Raw genomic sequence first — 17696 nt, forward strand, 5'->3', positions numbered from 1 at the left:
GACGGTTTAAAATCAGACTCTGAGTCCTGTCCTGTACTGGCTTCTAGAACCGCCACTGTTCTTTAAAAAGTGCACATCTAAATCCACACACGAATAAAGCGTATTCATCCAACCCAGGCCATCAACCTAGACAGCATTAAAGCTTCAGGAAAAACAGGAGCACAGAATTCTAAGGAACGATAAAAACTCACAGAATTACCTTTCAGGAGCAGATAAAATTTCTCTAGCTTTTTCTAGCTTTAAACGGGAGAAAAGGGGTAAGCTTTGGAAGAACAAGAAATAAAACAGATACTTTTTAAACAAAGAATATAAAGAAGAAATAAACGTCAAGTCTGAAACCCATAGGATTTTTACCTCATCAGGAGGGGAAAAAGGCTTAAATGGAATCAGAAGTGTCTAATGGAAAAGACACGGAAGAAACTGCTGGACACTCTTAAGTTACACGTTTCTCAACAGCATCTCTGAGGGGCGTCTGCCCGACTCGGGGGAGAAGAGCCCAGGGACACAGGGAACCCCGCCCGGCCGGCAGCAGCCACCACGCACGCGCCTCCTGCCCGGGGCCGCCTGAGAGGCAGAAGGCTGGTTTCCTGTTTGGTAGGAAATACGTCTTAAAAGGAAAGATGGAAAAAAGTCGTCCAGTTACATAGTACAAATCTGGTTAAACATCTGAAATTTATTAAACTTTTTGGTCAAAAAAGCTGAACAAGTAAATACAACCCCATCTTACTAGAACTGCTTTACCTTAAGGGCCAGGGTTGACTGATACTTAGACAACTCTGTTCCACATCTCAGGTTTGTGAACTGCGTCAACCAATACGCAGTAAAACAATTACCTTTAAATGAAAATAAATGTACTTGTTGATTCTCTATTTCCAACGTAACGTGAGCTAACGTGGCACCCTGTTAACATGAATTCAGGGGAATGAGTTGACAAGACATTTGTTCTTGCATCTCCATATCACCAGTGACCAAAATACACCTTAATTTCAAGAGCAGCACGTGAGCCCAGCTGTCCCGTCCCCCAGAGGACTGGGTCTCGGGCTCCTGTGTGAAATTTCGCGGCCGCAAGCTCCAATCACTTAGTGTTGTTACCTCTGTATTTTTTTGTCTTAGGAAATCTTGATTTCTGATATCAACCTACTTTTAAAGTAAACCACCAAGGTACTGGTGGCATTACATAATAATTAAAATTGTTTAATTTTTGCTGGCTTGAAGGCATGCATATAATTCCAGCAGTTTTTAAAAAGTATGTTACCCTTCCCCCAAAGTACTTTTAAAAAGGTTAAAAAAGCACGTAAGTTTTCAACTGCAGTGAATTTGAGGCATACTTTAAACCACGTGTTACTTTTTCAGCAGCGATCCTGTTACTACTCCTTGGGATTTTCTTTCTCAGAGGCAGCTGTAGTTAAGGCTTTTTCCAGACCTTACCTGGTGTGTCAGATGTACCATTTCTACAGAAACAAAAAAGTTATGGAAGTTTGTGGATACATACGTTCAGAGTTTGAAGTACTGCACACGTTCCACCACTCTGTTAACGAAGGACAAAAGATTTTTAAAGTTGAATTCTGCATAATTTCATTATATGCAATTAAATCAAATAAAAAGACGATACTTATTTTGGACTTAAAAACACTTTTTAGAGTGTGTTGCTTTTATTAGGCGGTTACACCAGAGGCGTGATGGGAGTAAAGCGGCCTGAGCCCGCTCGGCCGAATCTCCGCGCCGGCCGAGGCCCCGCCTGGGCTGAGAAGGGCCGAGGGAAGGCGGGCAGCAGCCGCCCACGTGGAGGCCCCAGGATGACAGCGGAGGAGGAGGAGAGCTGGACAGGAGGAGACATTGAATCTGACAACTTTCCTCGTGGATGTTAATTTTTGGTCTATAAATTGGAAGGAAGGCTCAGACTTCAATAAATACGTTTATTTTAGTAATGGCCTCTTTTGAGTCCTGTCCATCACTCTGCTTCGAGCGGGCTTCTCACCTGAGCAGCGACACCCAGGGCTCACCTTGCTGAAGCAGAAGCCTGCGGGCACCCGCGCGGCCAGCCCGTGCAGTCTGTGCGGAGGCAGGAGGGCGTCCCTGCTCTTCACGGAGAGGATGTCGCCTGTCCTCTGGCACCGAACGACCAGGCGCGATTCTGCACGAGACGCGAGTCCCGCTGCCTCCTTAGTTGGCCTTGTCCTGGAATATGTACAGGTTATTGGTGGCAGCCACGGCAATGATGTTCTCCGCTGGGTGCCAGGCCGTGTGCAGAATCTTCTTGCTGAAGTCCAGGCTGTCCACGCTCACCTCGTCCTTCTTTCTCTTCCCACCTGCACACACTCTGCGAGGCTTCAAGCTGGCGCGAGGCTTGCTGTTCTCCCTGGAAGCTTCCAGCGTAACATCCCTCCATGTAGTCCTATCGAACATTCTGAAGAAGTTGTTGTAGGACCCAGTCATGATTGCACTGCTCAAAACAAGGAGAGGAAGACTTCTAAGTGGCCACCCCCAACCCCCAGCCCGGCCCGGCCCTGGACGCGTGGATAGAGCTGCTTACCTCTCCTACCCCCAATTCTACACAGCAGGGTCATTTTTACAAATAAGAAATGAAAAATGATAATGGTCAGGAGAGAGATGCAGTGAGAATTTCTTCCTAAACTTCGTATACATAATCCTATCCGTAAAAATAAATACAACGGAAAAAAGTAATGGATTTATAGTTTTAATTACATTAATGTGTTTTCAAACAAGGTAAAAACCCCGACACAGTCACTGCCGCAGGCTCGGGGGACGGTCTCATTAACCTCCTGCGCCTTGTCCCTGATTCAGTAGGGCTCCACACGTGCTCAATAGACATTCGTGAGATCTGTCACCATCTTCGCTCACGACTGACCAGACAAGGTTTTAAAGTTCATTTTAATCTTAAAAGCGTTTTTCTCGTGAAGTAACAGGTATATAAATAGTTAGGAGGGGCCTCAGACACGGGGTCAGTGGGCAAGACAGCCGGGGCGTTCTTTCCCGACACTCCAGACGTTGCAGCAGCGCCCGTGGTCTTTTCCCTTCCAGGCTGGCTGTGGCAGCTTCCCACGTCTCCACTGAAGCGCACAGCACCGTGACGCGCTTCTATCACACTGGTGGAAACTTCTGGTCTCTCTACACAGCTAAGAGGAGAGTGGCTGGTTGCTGGCAAATGCTTCCGTGTGCGTCCAGCCCCTGCCTCAGCGGGCCTGTCGGGCGGGGTAAGACCAGTGTCCTGCAGCCTCCTCCTTGGCACCTTGGGCTCCCGGGCCATCCCTGAATCGTCAGGGGCGGGTCTTGAGGCCCCACGAGACGCGTGCTGCCTCATTCACACAGTGCAGGGCTGAGCCGACTGTGCAAATCCTTCAGCTTCGGATTAACCTCGTCTACAACCTCACACCACAAAAAAAGATAAGCTCTCCTGGCTTATCTCACCTGTACTGTTGAAGCCTGGAATGCACACACCTCAGGGACGGAGGGGCCCGTGTGGCGGTGGACGCAGCAGGGCCACACAGTGGGGCCCAGGAGCGCTGCCAGCAACTGGCACTTGCCCACATTGATTTCCACACAGAACACGATGTTCACAAAAGGATAAGCAACAAACGTGCTGATCTGAAGCTTACATTTGTGTTATTAAAACTTAACCGCAGGGACTTCCCTGGTGGCGCAGTGGTTAGGAATCTGCCTGCCAATCCAGGGGACACAGGTTCGAGCCCTGGTCTGGGAAGATCCCACATGCCGCGGAGCAACTAAGCCCGTGCACCACAACTACTGAAGACTGCGCTCTAGAGCCCGCAAGCCTGCTCCTCAGAGCCCGTGTGCCACAACTACTAAAGCCCGCGTGCCTAGAGCCCGTGCTCTGCAACAAGAGAAGCCACCGCAATGAGAAGCCCGCGCACCACAACAAGAGTAGCCCCCGCTCGCTGCAACTAGAGAAAGCCTGCGTGCAGCAACAAAGACCCAACACAGCCAAAAATAAATAAATAAATTTATATATATATATAAAAAAACTTAATGGCAGCAATTATTCAGAACAGAGACCAATGAAAGAATTTTTTCGGGAAGGAGTATTTTATTATCAATGTTGATTACAGGTGCTGGTGCGTGACAGAAATAAAAGCAGACCAACCTTCATGCTGTTTATTACAATTATTACTATTATTCAGTAGTCCTGACGGCACCTGCGTGGGCGTGGACGTCCCCCCGGCCCGCTGCTCCACATGGCGGGAATGAGAACCTTCCCCGGCACCTGGCCAGGTGCTGCCTAGGTGGGAACACCGCGAAACACAGGAGCACGACAAAGTGGGGCAAAACTTAACTGCCGGGCAGCGCCGTCCCAGGCAGAGTGACTGGGATGGTGGCAAAAACCTAGCCCTGCCCCCGCCCCCAACTCCACACAAGCTTCCAGGCAGGAAGGCAGGGCATGTTGGCAGGAGCGAGGGAACAGGCAGGCGCCACCAGAAAGCTTCTGGATGTGCTGGGGATGGGTAATTTAAACGTATTTTGCAATATCTCAGATCTACCGCGAAGCATAAAGAACCGTGTAGGGAACATTCCTGTACACGGTTGTCCTTTGAACAGTTACACGGTCTTAAAAACAAAACCGTCTTGCATGCTCTAGACATCAGATGAGTCACCTGTGTGATCGTGTACAGGTCTGCGCGGCTGTAACCCCGGCTTTCACTGCGTCTGGTCCACACCATGAACAGAGGACGATTCCTCGTCCGCGCGCCCAGGCAGGAACCCGGGCATGGGTCAGCTGCCTCCAGGGCACGTCTTGGAACGTGTTTTCTTGTCTGTATATTCGAGAGGTTCCCAGCCCACCCGGCCACTGCCAGAGAGCCTCAGAAGAAGGGCACGGGCAGTGGTCATGCCCACTGGCCTCCACCTCCACGCACCCCAACATTTCCGTCACTCTGACGGATGTGAAGGGACGTCCCTGTTGCTTTGATCTGCTGATTACTAATGAAGATGACTGTTTTTATTCATTTCCCCCCCATTTCTGTTAATTCCCATTCATGAGTTGTTAGGACTTTCTCACTGACTTACGATTCTTCACATATTCTGGATATTCATCTCTTTGTTAATTTTATGTGCTTTTGTGGGTTTTATTTCCATTGTTTCATTATGATACAAAGAAGTTTACAGTCTTAATGTCGCTGTATTTCTTTGTCTGGGTCTGGGGCCTTGTGTAAGGCATATTCCTGCGTGATCATTTATCTCAGGACACGATTTTAGGAAGCGAGTCAGAAGGGGTCACGACACACTGCGTCAAAGCACCTTCCGGCTTCCACTGCCGGGCCGAGGAGTCTGCCCGCAGTCTGGACACCCTTTCTCCGAAGGCAACGGGTCTTTTCTCCCCTGGCTGCTTTTAAGATCTTCTCTTTGTTTTTGGTGCCCTGTAACTTCATTATGATCTGGATGTGGATTTCTGTGCTTCTTGAATCTGTGTATTCAGTGTTTCATCAGTTATAGAAAATTCCTGGCCATTGACACTTTAACTGCTACTTCTCCACAATCCTCCAGTTTGGACACTTCTCTCCACTTAGGTTACGTTGGACCTTATCTGACCCTCCGTGTTTTCCAACCTTCCATGTTTTTTCTGCCTCTTTGGCTCTCTGAGCTGAATCCTGGATAATCTCTCCTGATCTTTCTTCTTAAAATATTTCTCATCTTCAGTTCACTAATTCAAGATCTTTTCAGCTTCACGGGGTGTGCTAAATTCACACAGTGATTTTTCAACTACCACAGTTTTCATTTCTAGAAGTCCTGCATGATTCTTTTCCAAATGTCCTGGGTGGTTTTTAATGGCCTTATGGTTCCATGTTCAGGTTCTGGTTCCGTCCTTTAACCTGTGAGTATTTCCACATTCTCATTTTATATTCTGTGGCATATGATTTCAGTACCTGATTTCTCAGAGGTCACAGTTCTGTGGTTGTTTCTGCTGGCTTGCTCCCACTGGCTTTCCTTCATGTGCTCAGTGGTTTTCACCTGTGAGCTCCTGTTTAACTGATTTTAATCTGGGGAAATCCTGAGCCCTGGAGCACTGGGAAAGACAAGTCCGCCATGGGTGCCGGGCACCCCTACGTGTTTTCAGTGGGTTTGCCAAGAATGCGTTTCTTCAGTGCTCTCTACCTGGGCCACATCTCAGGGCTGCAGCCTTGTTTACCACTCTCTGTAAAAGCGGTGGAGCCCCAAGCTGAGTGTGTGCTGGTGTGAGGCCAACCCCGCTGCGTGAGCGGCCTCTGCCCAGGCCCCTTGTGTCACCCCCAAGGCACTCTGACCGAGCTCATGCTGCTCTGCTATGCTGTGAGGAGTGAAGTCCCCTGCCACCCAGGGGCCCCGTGTCTGCAGCAGGAGACACTAACAGGTGGCACGTCAGCCTGTGAATAGTGCGGATGCCCGGGGCTGCCTGTCTGCTGGGACTTACCCTCAGTGAGCTTCTCCAGGTCAGTACAAATACAAACACATGTCCTTGGGGGGGAGGGAGGCTTATGGTCACAAAGGTCAGGGGACTTCATCCACTCCAATCCAAGGTCTCAGACTGATACATTTCCCTTGGGACCCATCTGAACGTAGATGGATGCCTTTTCCATAACCCCGAGGGTCCCAGTTTCAACTGCCAACCCTGTGTGGGTCCAGGGCCACAGCTCTTGTACCCTCCTGGGCTGCAGGTTCCTGGTTCCAGCTGGTGCCCTGAGGCCAAGGAGGGCTTCCTTCTAGTTCCTGCTCCCTCTTCACTCCTGGCCTTACTGGTTGTGAGCTCATCTATACCCACGAAGAGATTTGTGGCGTGACATCTGATGTTGCTAGGTGTTTGTGCCAAAGCGTTTCTCAGAACGTCCGTCAGTCCCTCGCCGGAAGTGGCGAGGTCCTCTGCTCACTGACACCCTTGACAAGCAGCAGCCGGCACAGAACCCATCACAGACGATGCAAGAGCATCTCCTTCCGTCACGTGAAGCGTGGCATTCCGTAGAACACGAAACACAGACCTCTCGGCAGCACCGCCATCACCTTCAGGACGTGCACAGCCAGGTGGCGGAGGCCTCTGGCCGCCTCATCACGAGGCAGACCACGGACTCACACCAGCCACCGCCACTCTGTCCAAGCACAGCAGCGGCTCTGAGGTCTCGTCCTCCACTTGTCCCCGAAGGCAAACTGGAACGTGGCCACCCCACACAGGCCACAGTAACTAACCTCCCCACCGCCTTCCTTTCACTCATCTTGGAAATAACAAAAAATAAGAAATTATCATCCACTAAGCGTTTTAAAAACAGCCAGTATGAACCTCGTACTACGCTTGCTGTTTAAATACAGGTGGAATCGTAAGCAAGGTGAGAAGTGTGCTCAGACACCCCATGTTTCCACCTTGCTGCGGCCACCTCCCAGACGGCCTGGAGAACCAAGCCCATCGGGACTCTTCCTGGCAGCCCGGCCCGCCTCTGAGGACATCAGCGTGCTTCGGGCCTGGTCACGACGCAGGGCTCACCTGTCGCAGCCGTTCCAGCAGCACTCAAACTTGTCAAAGATGCAGTCATTTTCGTACAGGGAACACAGCTTGCTTCGAAGGTACTCGTGGACCTTAATGGAAGTACAGGAAGGTCAGAGGGACGGTCGCGTGCAAGGCGTGGCAGGGTCCACGCCGCGGCCTCACCTGGTGGGTCTCGACAGGCCGGCTCTCCATGTTGAGGTCCCACACCTTCACCGACAGGTAGTCTCGGGTCATCATGTACCGACCGCTGTGGCTGAATTTCACGTCGGACACAGAAGAGATTATTTCTGAGAAGAAGGACCTACTGCTGGGGTCTTCCGGCTCTTCAAAAACTGGAAAATACAATGTTTTCAGCTTCTGTTTAAAAACCAGAGAACAAATCATTTTAAAGTCCAAGCGAGACTCGGGCCCTGCCCTGGCACTGCTGCGGCCTCCCATCTTCCTGAAGCACAGGCCCCAGGCTCACCCAGGCCCTGGCCTGCAACCCAGAATGCTGCTCGGGCGCTCTGAGTGCGGCCTGCTGAGGCCTCTGCATTAACCTGACGCTTCCCTGCAGATCCTCGGAACGCCAGTCCCTAGCAAACCGCGTCCCATCCCGTCCCTGGCTCAGAAAGATGCAAAGGGCGCTACAGGAGATGCCGACACGATGCCCCGAGTGGCTGCGAGTGCGCTGCAGGGCCCGGCCCTTAGCCGCGAACGCCTGGGTCAGATTTAACACCGAACAGTCCCAGCTGCCAAAGCCCGTCAGGAAAGGGGTTTTCCTTCACTATTCAATAGTCCAGACTTAGGCTAACAAAACCAAACTACTAGTTTCAGAAAGATTCTACAGGCTTCCTTGGCAGACCTTTCTTTCCCTGACACTTCTGCTTTCTCAGCAGTAACTCGAGTGCCCCCTCACTCGCCCCCTGCCCATGCGCCAGACCCCAGAGCCCCCAGCGCACTGTCGAGCCTGTGGCTTGGTGAACTTTGGGTGAGGATTTCTGTACTTCCTTTCATTTGCAGTGGCTTATGATTTTCTTTTTTTAATGTAGGAACCTATGTTTGTTGAGTCTGCATTTGAAGTTGATTATAAGCAAGCTGGTGGCAATACTGAGCATTTACTCAAATAAGTAACTTTGCTGACAAATAAGACTACTCTTGGAATCTAAAATTGTTATTCACGAGTGTTGTCTTGAAAATATAGGCCAAACATTAGAAAAGACTCATTTTTCATTGCAGGAATTCTACTAAAGTACAAAGTTCTTTTAAAATACACTATAGGGGCTTCCCTGGTGGCACAGTGGTTGAGAATCCGCCTGCCAATGCAGGGCACACGGGTTTGATCCCTGGTCCGGGAAGATCCCACATGCCGCGGAGCAACTAAGCCCATGTGCCACAACTGCTGAGCCTGTGCTCTAGAGTCCAAGTGCTGCAACGACTGAAGCCCGCGGGCCTAGAGCCTGTGCTCCGCAACAGGAGAAGCCACCGCCATGAGAGGCCCGCACATGCAACGGAGAGTGGCCCCTGCTTGCCGCAACTAAAGAAGGCCCGCAAGCAGCAACGAAGACCCAACACAGCCAAAAATAAATAATTAAAATAAATAAATTTATTAAAAAAACCCCAAAAAACAAAAAAACACACTATAGTGGACTTCCCTGGCGGTCCAGTGGTTAAGACTCTGCGCTTCCACTGCAAGGGGCACGGGTTCGATCCCGGACTGGGGAAGATCCCACATACCATGCAGTGTGGCCAAAAAAAAAAAAAAAAAAAAAAACCACAAACCCCCAAAACCAAAAAATAAAACTGCAAGAAAACCCCCCTCCCCCTACACTTTAGCCTCAAAAAGAGACAGAACGAGGCAAAAAGGCTCCTAAGAACCAGTCATCAAGGACACTTCCCATCAGGCTCTGCTGGAGCTGCCCCACTTTACGACGGGAGACACTCTGGACAGACTGACCGATACACTGACTTCGCTGCAGGACCAAGTGTCCAGAACACGACAACCCGTGGCGCTCTGGGCTGGGATGGCGTCACTGCTCGGTACTTGGGAACGTGTTGGCAAGGTTCCCAGGACACACTCTGTATGTCTTGTGACACACAGACTTCTGGTTTTCTACAAAGTAGGGCCTGTTGGTTATGGCTAAAAATAAAAACAAAACCAAAGCTCTCCTCACCTAGAAGGACTTCAAGACTCAGTGGATGAAAGCCTAGACTTTCACCTGAGGGAACTGGCTTCAGGTTCAGCAAAGCTCTCTGGGAACAGAGCCCCTTCCGAGAGCCGAGAAAGGTCTCAGGTGGCCTGCGTCTCCAGCCTCAGCAGAGGTCCTAGTGCACAGAGGTGGAGGCGACAAGGGGCTCTCACTGGGCCCACCCAGGGAGTCGGACGCCGCATGGAAGCGCTGGCAGGAGCGACCTGCGGGCTCCACCGCGGCGCCACAGAAGCGGGCCTGTCGCTCCGCATCCCCTCAGCAGCGCTGCGAGGACCAAGGCCGGGTCTCTGCTTGCGCAGGCACACGCGTAACGAGAAGCACCTCTAAGTCTTCGGAGGTGGCTCAGCGCCCAGACAACACGGGCCCTGGACGGGACGTTTATATACACGCCCGGCACTTACACTTGGAGTGTCGGTCACACAGGGCGGAGGAGCGCATGTCGCACAGCCTGATGGTCCCCTTGCTGCTGCTGTAGACGAGCACGTTACACTGGTGCGGGTGGAACTCGGCCGCCGTGATCACCTCCGTCAGCTCTTCCATGTTGGCCGGCTTGATGTCCACGATGTCTGAAGCGCACAGTTAAGGCAGGGCGCTCGCAGGCATGAGATGACCCACGTGACGAGGTTTCAGAGGTTAGGTGTGCAGGAGGCGATTACACGTACTGTATGCCGGGCGAGCACACAGGTAAGAGGATCTACGTTAATACACTAATCAGACTCCAGTAACGTGCCCGACGGGCTACATCCATGCAGACACGAGGGCTGCCTTCATCTCGCTGCTACTGCTAGCATTCTAGGAAGAGACTTTCCCAGCAACATAACACACATTAAAAGATAAGGAAGCAAGTGCCCATCTGCACAAAAGTCCCATACTAACATCCACAAAAATGATACAGACACACGAGTATTGCCAGGTTCCAAAAGATTCTGCTTTGTTAAGTATCAGACACCAAGAGCTTGCTCTAAGTAGTCAGAACAACATCACATGGTAGGTTGCCAAATACAGAAATCACTCAACTGAAAAAACAAGGAAGTGTACAATTTGGCTTTGGGCCAAGATAGGATAGCAGAAACAGATGACAACTAAGGAAGCTAAAAAACTTGGTGACACTACAGCTCAAGTCTCCAGACATCAGACAGCGTGGGCAGGGACCCTGGAGGGACTGGAGCCCTACACTGCCCGGCACGCCGTCGTGGCTGTCTCCAGGCCACCGGGCAGAGTGGGCACCAGGCTGAGCCCGCGGAAGCATACGAGGCACGCAGGGCCGAGTGCCCGAGAAGAGTGGCCAGCAGGCTCTGGAGGACCGGTCAGCAAAGGCCTGTGAGGACACAGCCCAGCTGGGGAAGGAGCCACGCCCACAGATGAGAGAACGGCACCCCAGCTCACGCGAGAGCTCGCCGAAGAGCAAAGCTGGGTTGAAAGCGAAGTGGGAGGTGAGGCGCCACGAGGGCACCAACTGGCCCCTGTGAGTGGATCCAAGGTGTTTTTAAAGTGCTAACAGATAGGGACTTCCCTGGTGGCGCAGTGGTCAAGAATCTGCCTGCCAACGCAGGGGACGTCCTACGGGTTTGAGCCCTGGTCCAGGAAGATCCCACATGCCGCGGTGCAACTAAGCCCGTGCGCCACGACTACTGAGTCTGCGCTCCAGAGCCCACGAGCCACAACTACTGAAGCCCGCGTGCCTTGAGCCCGTGCTCCACAACAAGAGAAGGCACCGCACCGCAACGAAGAGTAGCCCCCGCTTGCCGCAACTAGAGAAAGCCCCTGTGCAGCAACGGAGACCCAACACAGCCAAAAATAAAAAAAAACAAAACCAAAAAAGCATTATATATATGTATATATATAAAAGTGCTAATAGATAGCAGAAAGCACATGCCTGTTTCTATGCTGTATGGTCTCAGATGCAATGAAGGGCATCTGAAGCATGACGGTGGGACAAAATCTTTAAGAAAACCACGAAAGATACGACTGCATAAATGAACCCTTCATGAATTAGAGTCCTCACAAATCATTGAGAGAAAATGTGAGCTTCCGACAGGAGAAAAAAGTGACAAAGGACAGACTCTGAGACAAAGGGGTATAATGAAGATGAGAATGACCTATCCAAGAACAATCCTATAAAAACGTTGCGATATCTATCTGATGAAGGATACTAAAACTTCTATCTGTGATTTCTAAATGCCACAGATTAATTCTCAGGTCATCTGCAGAAAGATATGTTTCATGATCACTATTTACTGAAATGGAATTTATATGATATGTGTGAGCATTTGCAAAAATTCGCCGTGGACTTGCTTCTACCATAAGGTCCATGGGCTTCAATATTGGGACCTAAAAATGGAAGGAAACAGGAATTCAAAACAAAGATCCCAGCAGCATAAAATCAGAACACTTACAGTAGGTAACAAAAAGGAACAAATCTGTATGCACAGTTAAGTAACAGTATGTACAGACAATACTCCAAACAAGCAACAGCTTCTGGCTGCTCGGTAAGCAGATGGCCCCCGACACTGATGCCTGATGTGGGGCCTGAGTCGAGCCCCCCTTCCTCCTCTGGCCTCGCAGCCACGGACTCCAGAGTGAGAGCAGGCGCATCGCCTCGTCGCCCCCCGACCCCCGCGCCCTGCAACAGGGCTGGGCGTGCGGGGTGCAGGGACTGGGCGGGGGGAGCACAGGAGAGGCCTCTCCTGACCTGGCGCCCGCGACGCGGCACGTTCAGCCTGCAGACGGCAGCGGAGCTGCTCACTTAGACGGCAGAGGCATGTCGGGTACGTACGTTATACTTCAATAAAAGGCTTTTTAAAAAAGGCACAGAAACCCCGACTGCGATGAGTGCTGTGGTGAGGAGGGCTCCCAGGGAAGGGGACGTCCGCACAGAAAGGGAAAGGGAGGAGAGGTCAGCCGGGCGAAGGACGAGAGGGAAGAGCCAGCACAAGAGTGGCCACAGCCCAAGGCACAATCGTGGGCGACGGTGTCACACGTGAGAAAAAAAGGAAAAAAGCCCAACATCACTGACATCTAGAGAAGCTTTAAAATCAAAACAAAAAACTGAAGTGTGCTTTTTTTTAAATTAAAAACCCAAGGAGTGTACCTAGAAAGGGTAGGAGAGAATCCCTTAATTTAGTTTTCTCCAGCCAAAATGCTGTAAAAATGAACTTGGGGAAACATGTATAAAAATACTCCCCTCATTTTAAACCAGCCAAGTGCTGAGCACACGCTTCCCTCCTCTGGTGCAGGAGCTGTTGGTTCCACGAGGGACAGGACAGACCCGTCATGCCCTCTAACAAGTCTCTAATTAATCAAAATGCGAGACAACTGTAATACGGATAACAGAAAGAGCCCCTTTCTGGCACCAAAATAAGAGGAGAACAAAATTTCTGTTCCCCTTTCAAAATTTTGTTTTCCTCTTCAAGTTCAAAGGAGTCCATGAACTCACAAAGGTAAATCCACATACAGAGTGACCTGGCCTGCGATCTCTCCCCCACCGCACCCCACTCTGCAACTGTGATGACCTCACACCTGTCACATGCTTCGCCACGGCCCCCGACGAGACCAGCTTGGTTAGGCTAATTGTAGAACAGCAGCCTTGACCAGGGCGAAGACTGGGCCTCAGAGGCCCTTACAGACTTCCCCCAGCCGGGACGGACGTGAGCATCGCGGTGGAGAAGCAGGCCTGGCTGGGAGGCAGGGGGCTCCCTGGAGAGGGGGAGCGTGCCGGGCCGGGTGCAGGGGAGAGGCGGCCGAGACAGAATCGGTGCACCCACAGGGCACCCCAGGCCTCATCCTTCCAGCGCACTTACAGTTTCCAAGGAGCAGTTTACATGGTGGTAACTGTAAAACTAGTGTTACTGTCACCAACAGTGATTTACCTACAAACTGTCACTAATTCACGGGTGGGAAAGCAGCAGCATGGTACAGAGGATCCACCACTTGGATCAGAACATCTTGGTTCAAATTAGGGTTTAGATCTGAGCAAATTACATAGCTTTCTTGGCCTCAACTCCCTGGAAACAGGGCGATACCACTGACCTACGAGGTCCCACCCCACCCTTCTCCTCGGCAGTGCTTACCTGTTACACCCACTGTGCTCCTGTCGGGAGCATCCCCTGCACGCGGGGCTGCGACTCCGTGCTGGGCGCCCGCTGCCCCAGCACCTGCGTGCACGCGGCCAGCAGAGCACGGGGAAAGAGATCGAAACCCACCACACGCACGCTGCGCTGGGGCCCTGTGGGGCGCGGGATGGGGAGCTTCCTGCAATTCCGTGCCCTCCTCTGTAGCTCCTCAGCTACTAATACAATGTGTCCACTCACTAGGTCTTCACCTGATAGATCACACTTCCGCAAAGGGTTTAAACCTCGCTGAAAAACCAACCAACCGGCCAACAACTTTCTAATGAACCAGGCGGTCGGTTCGGGGAGCGCCTGAGTGACCGCTGGTCTCCGCTGTGGCCCGGCCCATCGGCAGCACCCCGGGGTCTTACCAGGGTGCATCTGGGCAGGACTCAAGCTTGTTTAACCTCCTTCTCATACTCCATTTAATTAAAGGCACCACCCCAGGACACTAGATTTTAAATTGTACTCAATTTCACAGATGTTAAAATGTGAAAAAAATCGAGATATTAGAATTGATAAAACACAGTCATTTCATACTGTACCTAGGGGCACCAAAGAGGGAGTGAAGAACTTATTTTAAAAAAAAGAAAAAGAAGAAGTAATGCTGCTCATGGATTGATGGGCAAAGAATTCTGGTCAGAATCTGCCTTAGCTAATAACTCAGAGGAAATCCAATGAAGGCCATCCTGCTGGTCCACAGGTCATCTCTCTATCTGCAACCCACGCTGCTTCCTCCAGGGACGTGTGCTGAGTTCCAGCTGCTCCAACCCCACCAATGGGCTACTCTGAACCTTCACAGTGAAAGGCAGTGGATGTACTTAGAAAGATTTGTTATGGAATTAAATCGGAGTCTTTTCTTTAGTAGTAGTATATTTTCTGAAGATGTGTGACGTTTTTGTTTTTGTGAGATTATGAGGACTTCCACTGTAACAAGTATACATAAAAATGATTACAAATAACTTTCAAGATCAAGAAGACAGACCCCACAGTATTTCTATTTAACAGTACTCTCTAAACAGCCGACTTAAGCATCGTTACTGATTAATCTATGACAAGTACCGGCTAGGTGAAAGAAAACGTGACGTGTACCCGCAGTGCCGTGACGCTAGACGGATCTCGAAGTCGTCCGTCTTCATCTTGTAAGTTACAGCCTTCTGCTCGTTTATCCCGTTCACTTATTTTCCATAATTTAATAGTTTTATCTGAAAATAAAAACCTCATTCTCCATATTCAAAGAAAAACCATATATCATGCACCACTATTAGCTGAGTATCATACAAGAAAACTCTGTGGTTCTATGCTGGTTTATAAGCTAGGAGTATTTGAACATTAGTACTTCCAGTTGTACATGAACATTTTGTTTCCTACACTAAGTAAAGATGTAGAAACGTCTGCAGAGTTGAGAAATGTAACACCGCGAGTGTGTGTGCGTCTGCGTACTTTGAGTTTTCAACCTGTCACTTCCTGCCTACCTAATACTTTACCCTCCCCCTAAGTTTAAAGCAGAGATAACCTCCAGAAGGGTTAAAATCAAAAAGAATCTACACGCAGAAAATTAAAAACACAGCCTCAACTCAAACGGCCGTGTAAGGAAAACAGCTCTTACCATTTGTCGAGAGCAGAAAACGAGCAGCACTCTGTCGTGGTAACCACCTAATTTTATTGATTTTTTCTTCAATTTCTAGACTCTTCAAATAGTCAAACTCTGGTTCGTGACTTTGAAAGGTACTGTAAACGTTATATTCCCCCCTGGAATGAGGGCGGCTTTTATTCTGCAAGGAAACATGAAGCCATTTTAATGAACAAAGCACAGTGCAGAGAAACGTTCAGTTCTCCCAATTTGAATATCAAATGACCACACACATTTTTAAAAGTTAATAAAAATCCTGGGTCAAAAAAATGTCAAACAGATGACGCTCAGAATTACTTCACTTGGAAGAAACAAATAAGAGAGCCGACTCCCCAGCCTTCTCTTCCACTTCTGGGCATCTGCTCTAGGGCAGGGTCTGGAGTCGAGCTTCCCTGCGTGTACACTGGCTCTGGCCGCCTCTGCGCTACCGGAGCAGCTTTGAGAGAGGCCGAAGGGCCCACAGAGGTGGCAGCGGCTGCAATCTGGCCCCGTGGAGAGTCGGCTGAGCTGGCCCAAGTCCTCCAGGGGTGAGCCACGGGGACGCACACTTCCCCATCACCTGTGACAGCCAGCCAACACACACCCGCGCCACCAGGGAAGGGGACTGCTAATTGGCAGAGTCACGAATGGGCAGTTATGGCAAAGGAACCAACGAGGGCAAATCCTGCAGCACGTGTAAGAGAAGCAAGTTGCGTGAACACACCCATAGTAAGATACCTCTTGTGCAAAATTTTAACACACACAAAACAATTCTACACATTGCAGTAAAAACAAAAGAACAAGCTATCGCCAACTCGGAGGAGGTAGAGGGATAATAAAATAAGATGTGGAAGTAACATGGAAAAGATAGAATGGGGGAGGGACACAGCACGTGCTTCACCTACATGCCCAGGGTTTCCTTTTCTAAAGGAATAAAAGCCTGAGTGGTGGGTTCATAAGTATATTTATATTAATCCCTGAAATCTTCTGCATGTCCAAAATGACATTTTCTATGAAATAGTAAATATTTCATAATTAAAAATCAAGGAGACCAGTATTTTAATTCTTGTTCTATAACCAGTATCTAAAATCTTACATTTTTAACACATTAGTGTGTGTGTCAAATAAACTGAACTAAACAAATAACCTTCATGTCTAGATAGACACCCTTTTACGTTTCTGAATCAAGATCATGTAGTATGAGAAAAATCTCCCCAAACCACCTACATCTCTCGACCGCGCTGCCCCGGGAAGTAAGTGCTGCACAGCCCTTGCGATCAGATCAAGCACTCCTCAGCAGGACCGCGGAAACCCCTACCACGTGTCCCACGGGTGTGCTGGATTAGAGGCTTATGCTATTCACACTGCTCTCCTTCTTCGTGGCCCGCACGCTCTCTATGAAAAAGTCTAATACACCAACGGATACTTCTAACTCTCAAATGAACAAACCGAGACTGAAATATTTAAAAGGGAAAATCTGTGGAATCGGTCAGTCCCATGCTTCAGACGTGAATCTCCGAAGAAAAGCACCCATCACGGTGCTGCCCGTCCTTCCCGGGCCATTCTCTCCGGGAACAGCGCCCTGCCTCTAACGCTGCCACTAACTGCCCTGATCTCTGCCCTCAACTCCTGAAACCCAAGGCCCCTGCTACCCCCCTGGCCTTGTCCTCCACCCCGAGACCTCGCATCAGCGCCCGAGGGCCTGTCCAGGGAGAGAGAGGAACAGACCAGGGGAGAGGAAGGGACTCTGAGGAAGGCTCGCAGGGCACAGTGACTGCACGCCGAGCAGGAGGGCGGAGCTGAAGCGGCTGAGACCGCCGGTCCGGCTGCTGGGGACGCGGGGACGACGAGGAGAGGGAGAAGGTGGGCCTCGCTTTGTTTTGGGACATGCTGATCCCTAGTTACAGTTCTGACGTTACTGGATGGACCACGCAGAGGGAAGGCATTCTGCAGAGGGGTGGGAGCTGTGGGGCCACGTCCACAAACTCTGCTCGCCCCAGACTGACACACTAGGGTCCCTTGGACAGAGGGCTCCACCACTAACATGGAAAAAAAGCTCGAAAACCACGTTGCCACCGAGTTTCCGATGGTTCCCTCTTGACTGAATGTCCTGCACCTTCCCCAGCCAAGCGGGGTGCTGCTCTCTCCTCCAGGAACCCTGTACGCTTCACGGATTCTAAAGCATGTGTTCTGACACCTCTGGAGGCTTGCTGCAGTTTCCGACCGAGAGCTGCTGCAGTTGGACCGGCAGCCGCCTCATCCCAGCGGTGCTGCGATATCATCAACTGTCCCTTTGATGA

The 17696-nt window shown here is 50.4% G+C and overlaps 1 protein-coding gene across 5 annotated transcripts in view; it reads right to left on the bottom strand.

Annotated features, from left to right (window-relative positions):
- Positions 1-1583: 1583 nt before the first annotated feature.
- PPP2R2D (protein phosphatase 2 regulatory subunit Bdelta) overlaps positions 1584-17696 on the bottom strand; it is a 44321-nt gene continuing 28208 nt past the window's right edge. The window contains exons 1-8 of one of the 5 annotated variants that reach the window (XM_082424676.1): positions 17441-17461; positions 15394-15559; positions 14877-14989; positions 11829-12006; positions 10077-10241; positions 7649-7818; positions 7484-7575; positions 1590-2443 (exon numbers count right to left, since the gene is read on the bottom strand). In XM_082424676.1, coding sequence (XP_082280802.1) covers positions 2164-2443; positions 7484-7575; positions 7649-7818; positions 10077-10241; positions 11829-11988 — 867 coding nt within the window. In that variant the 5' untranslated portion in view covers positions 11989-12006; positions 14877-14989; positions 15394-15559; positions 17441-17461 and the 3' untranslated portion in view covers positions 1590-2163. Of the gene's footprint in view, positions 2444-7483; positions 7576-7648; positions 7819-10076; positions 10242-11828; positions 12007-14846; positions 14990-15393; positions 15560-17440; positions 17462-17696 lie in introns of those variants that run through there. The other 4 variants (XM_082424672.1, XM_082424675.1, XM_082424673.1 and 1 more) reach the window with 4 other exon arrangements.

This window comes from Balaenoptera physalus, assembly GCF_965194825.1.
Source record: "Balaenoptera physalus genome assembly, chromosome: 14".
Classification (NCBI taxonomy): domain Eukaryota; kingdom Metazoa; phylum Chordata; class Mammalia; order Artiodactyla; family Balaenopteridae; genus Balaenoptera; species Balaenoptera physalus.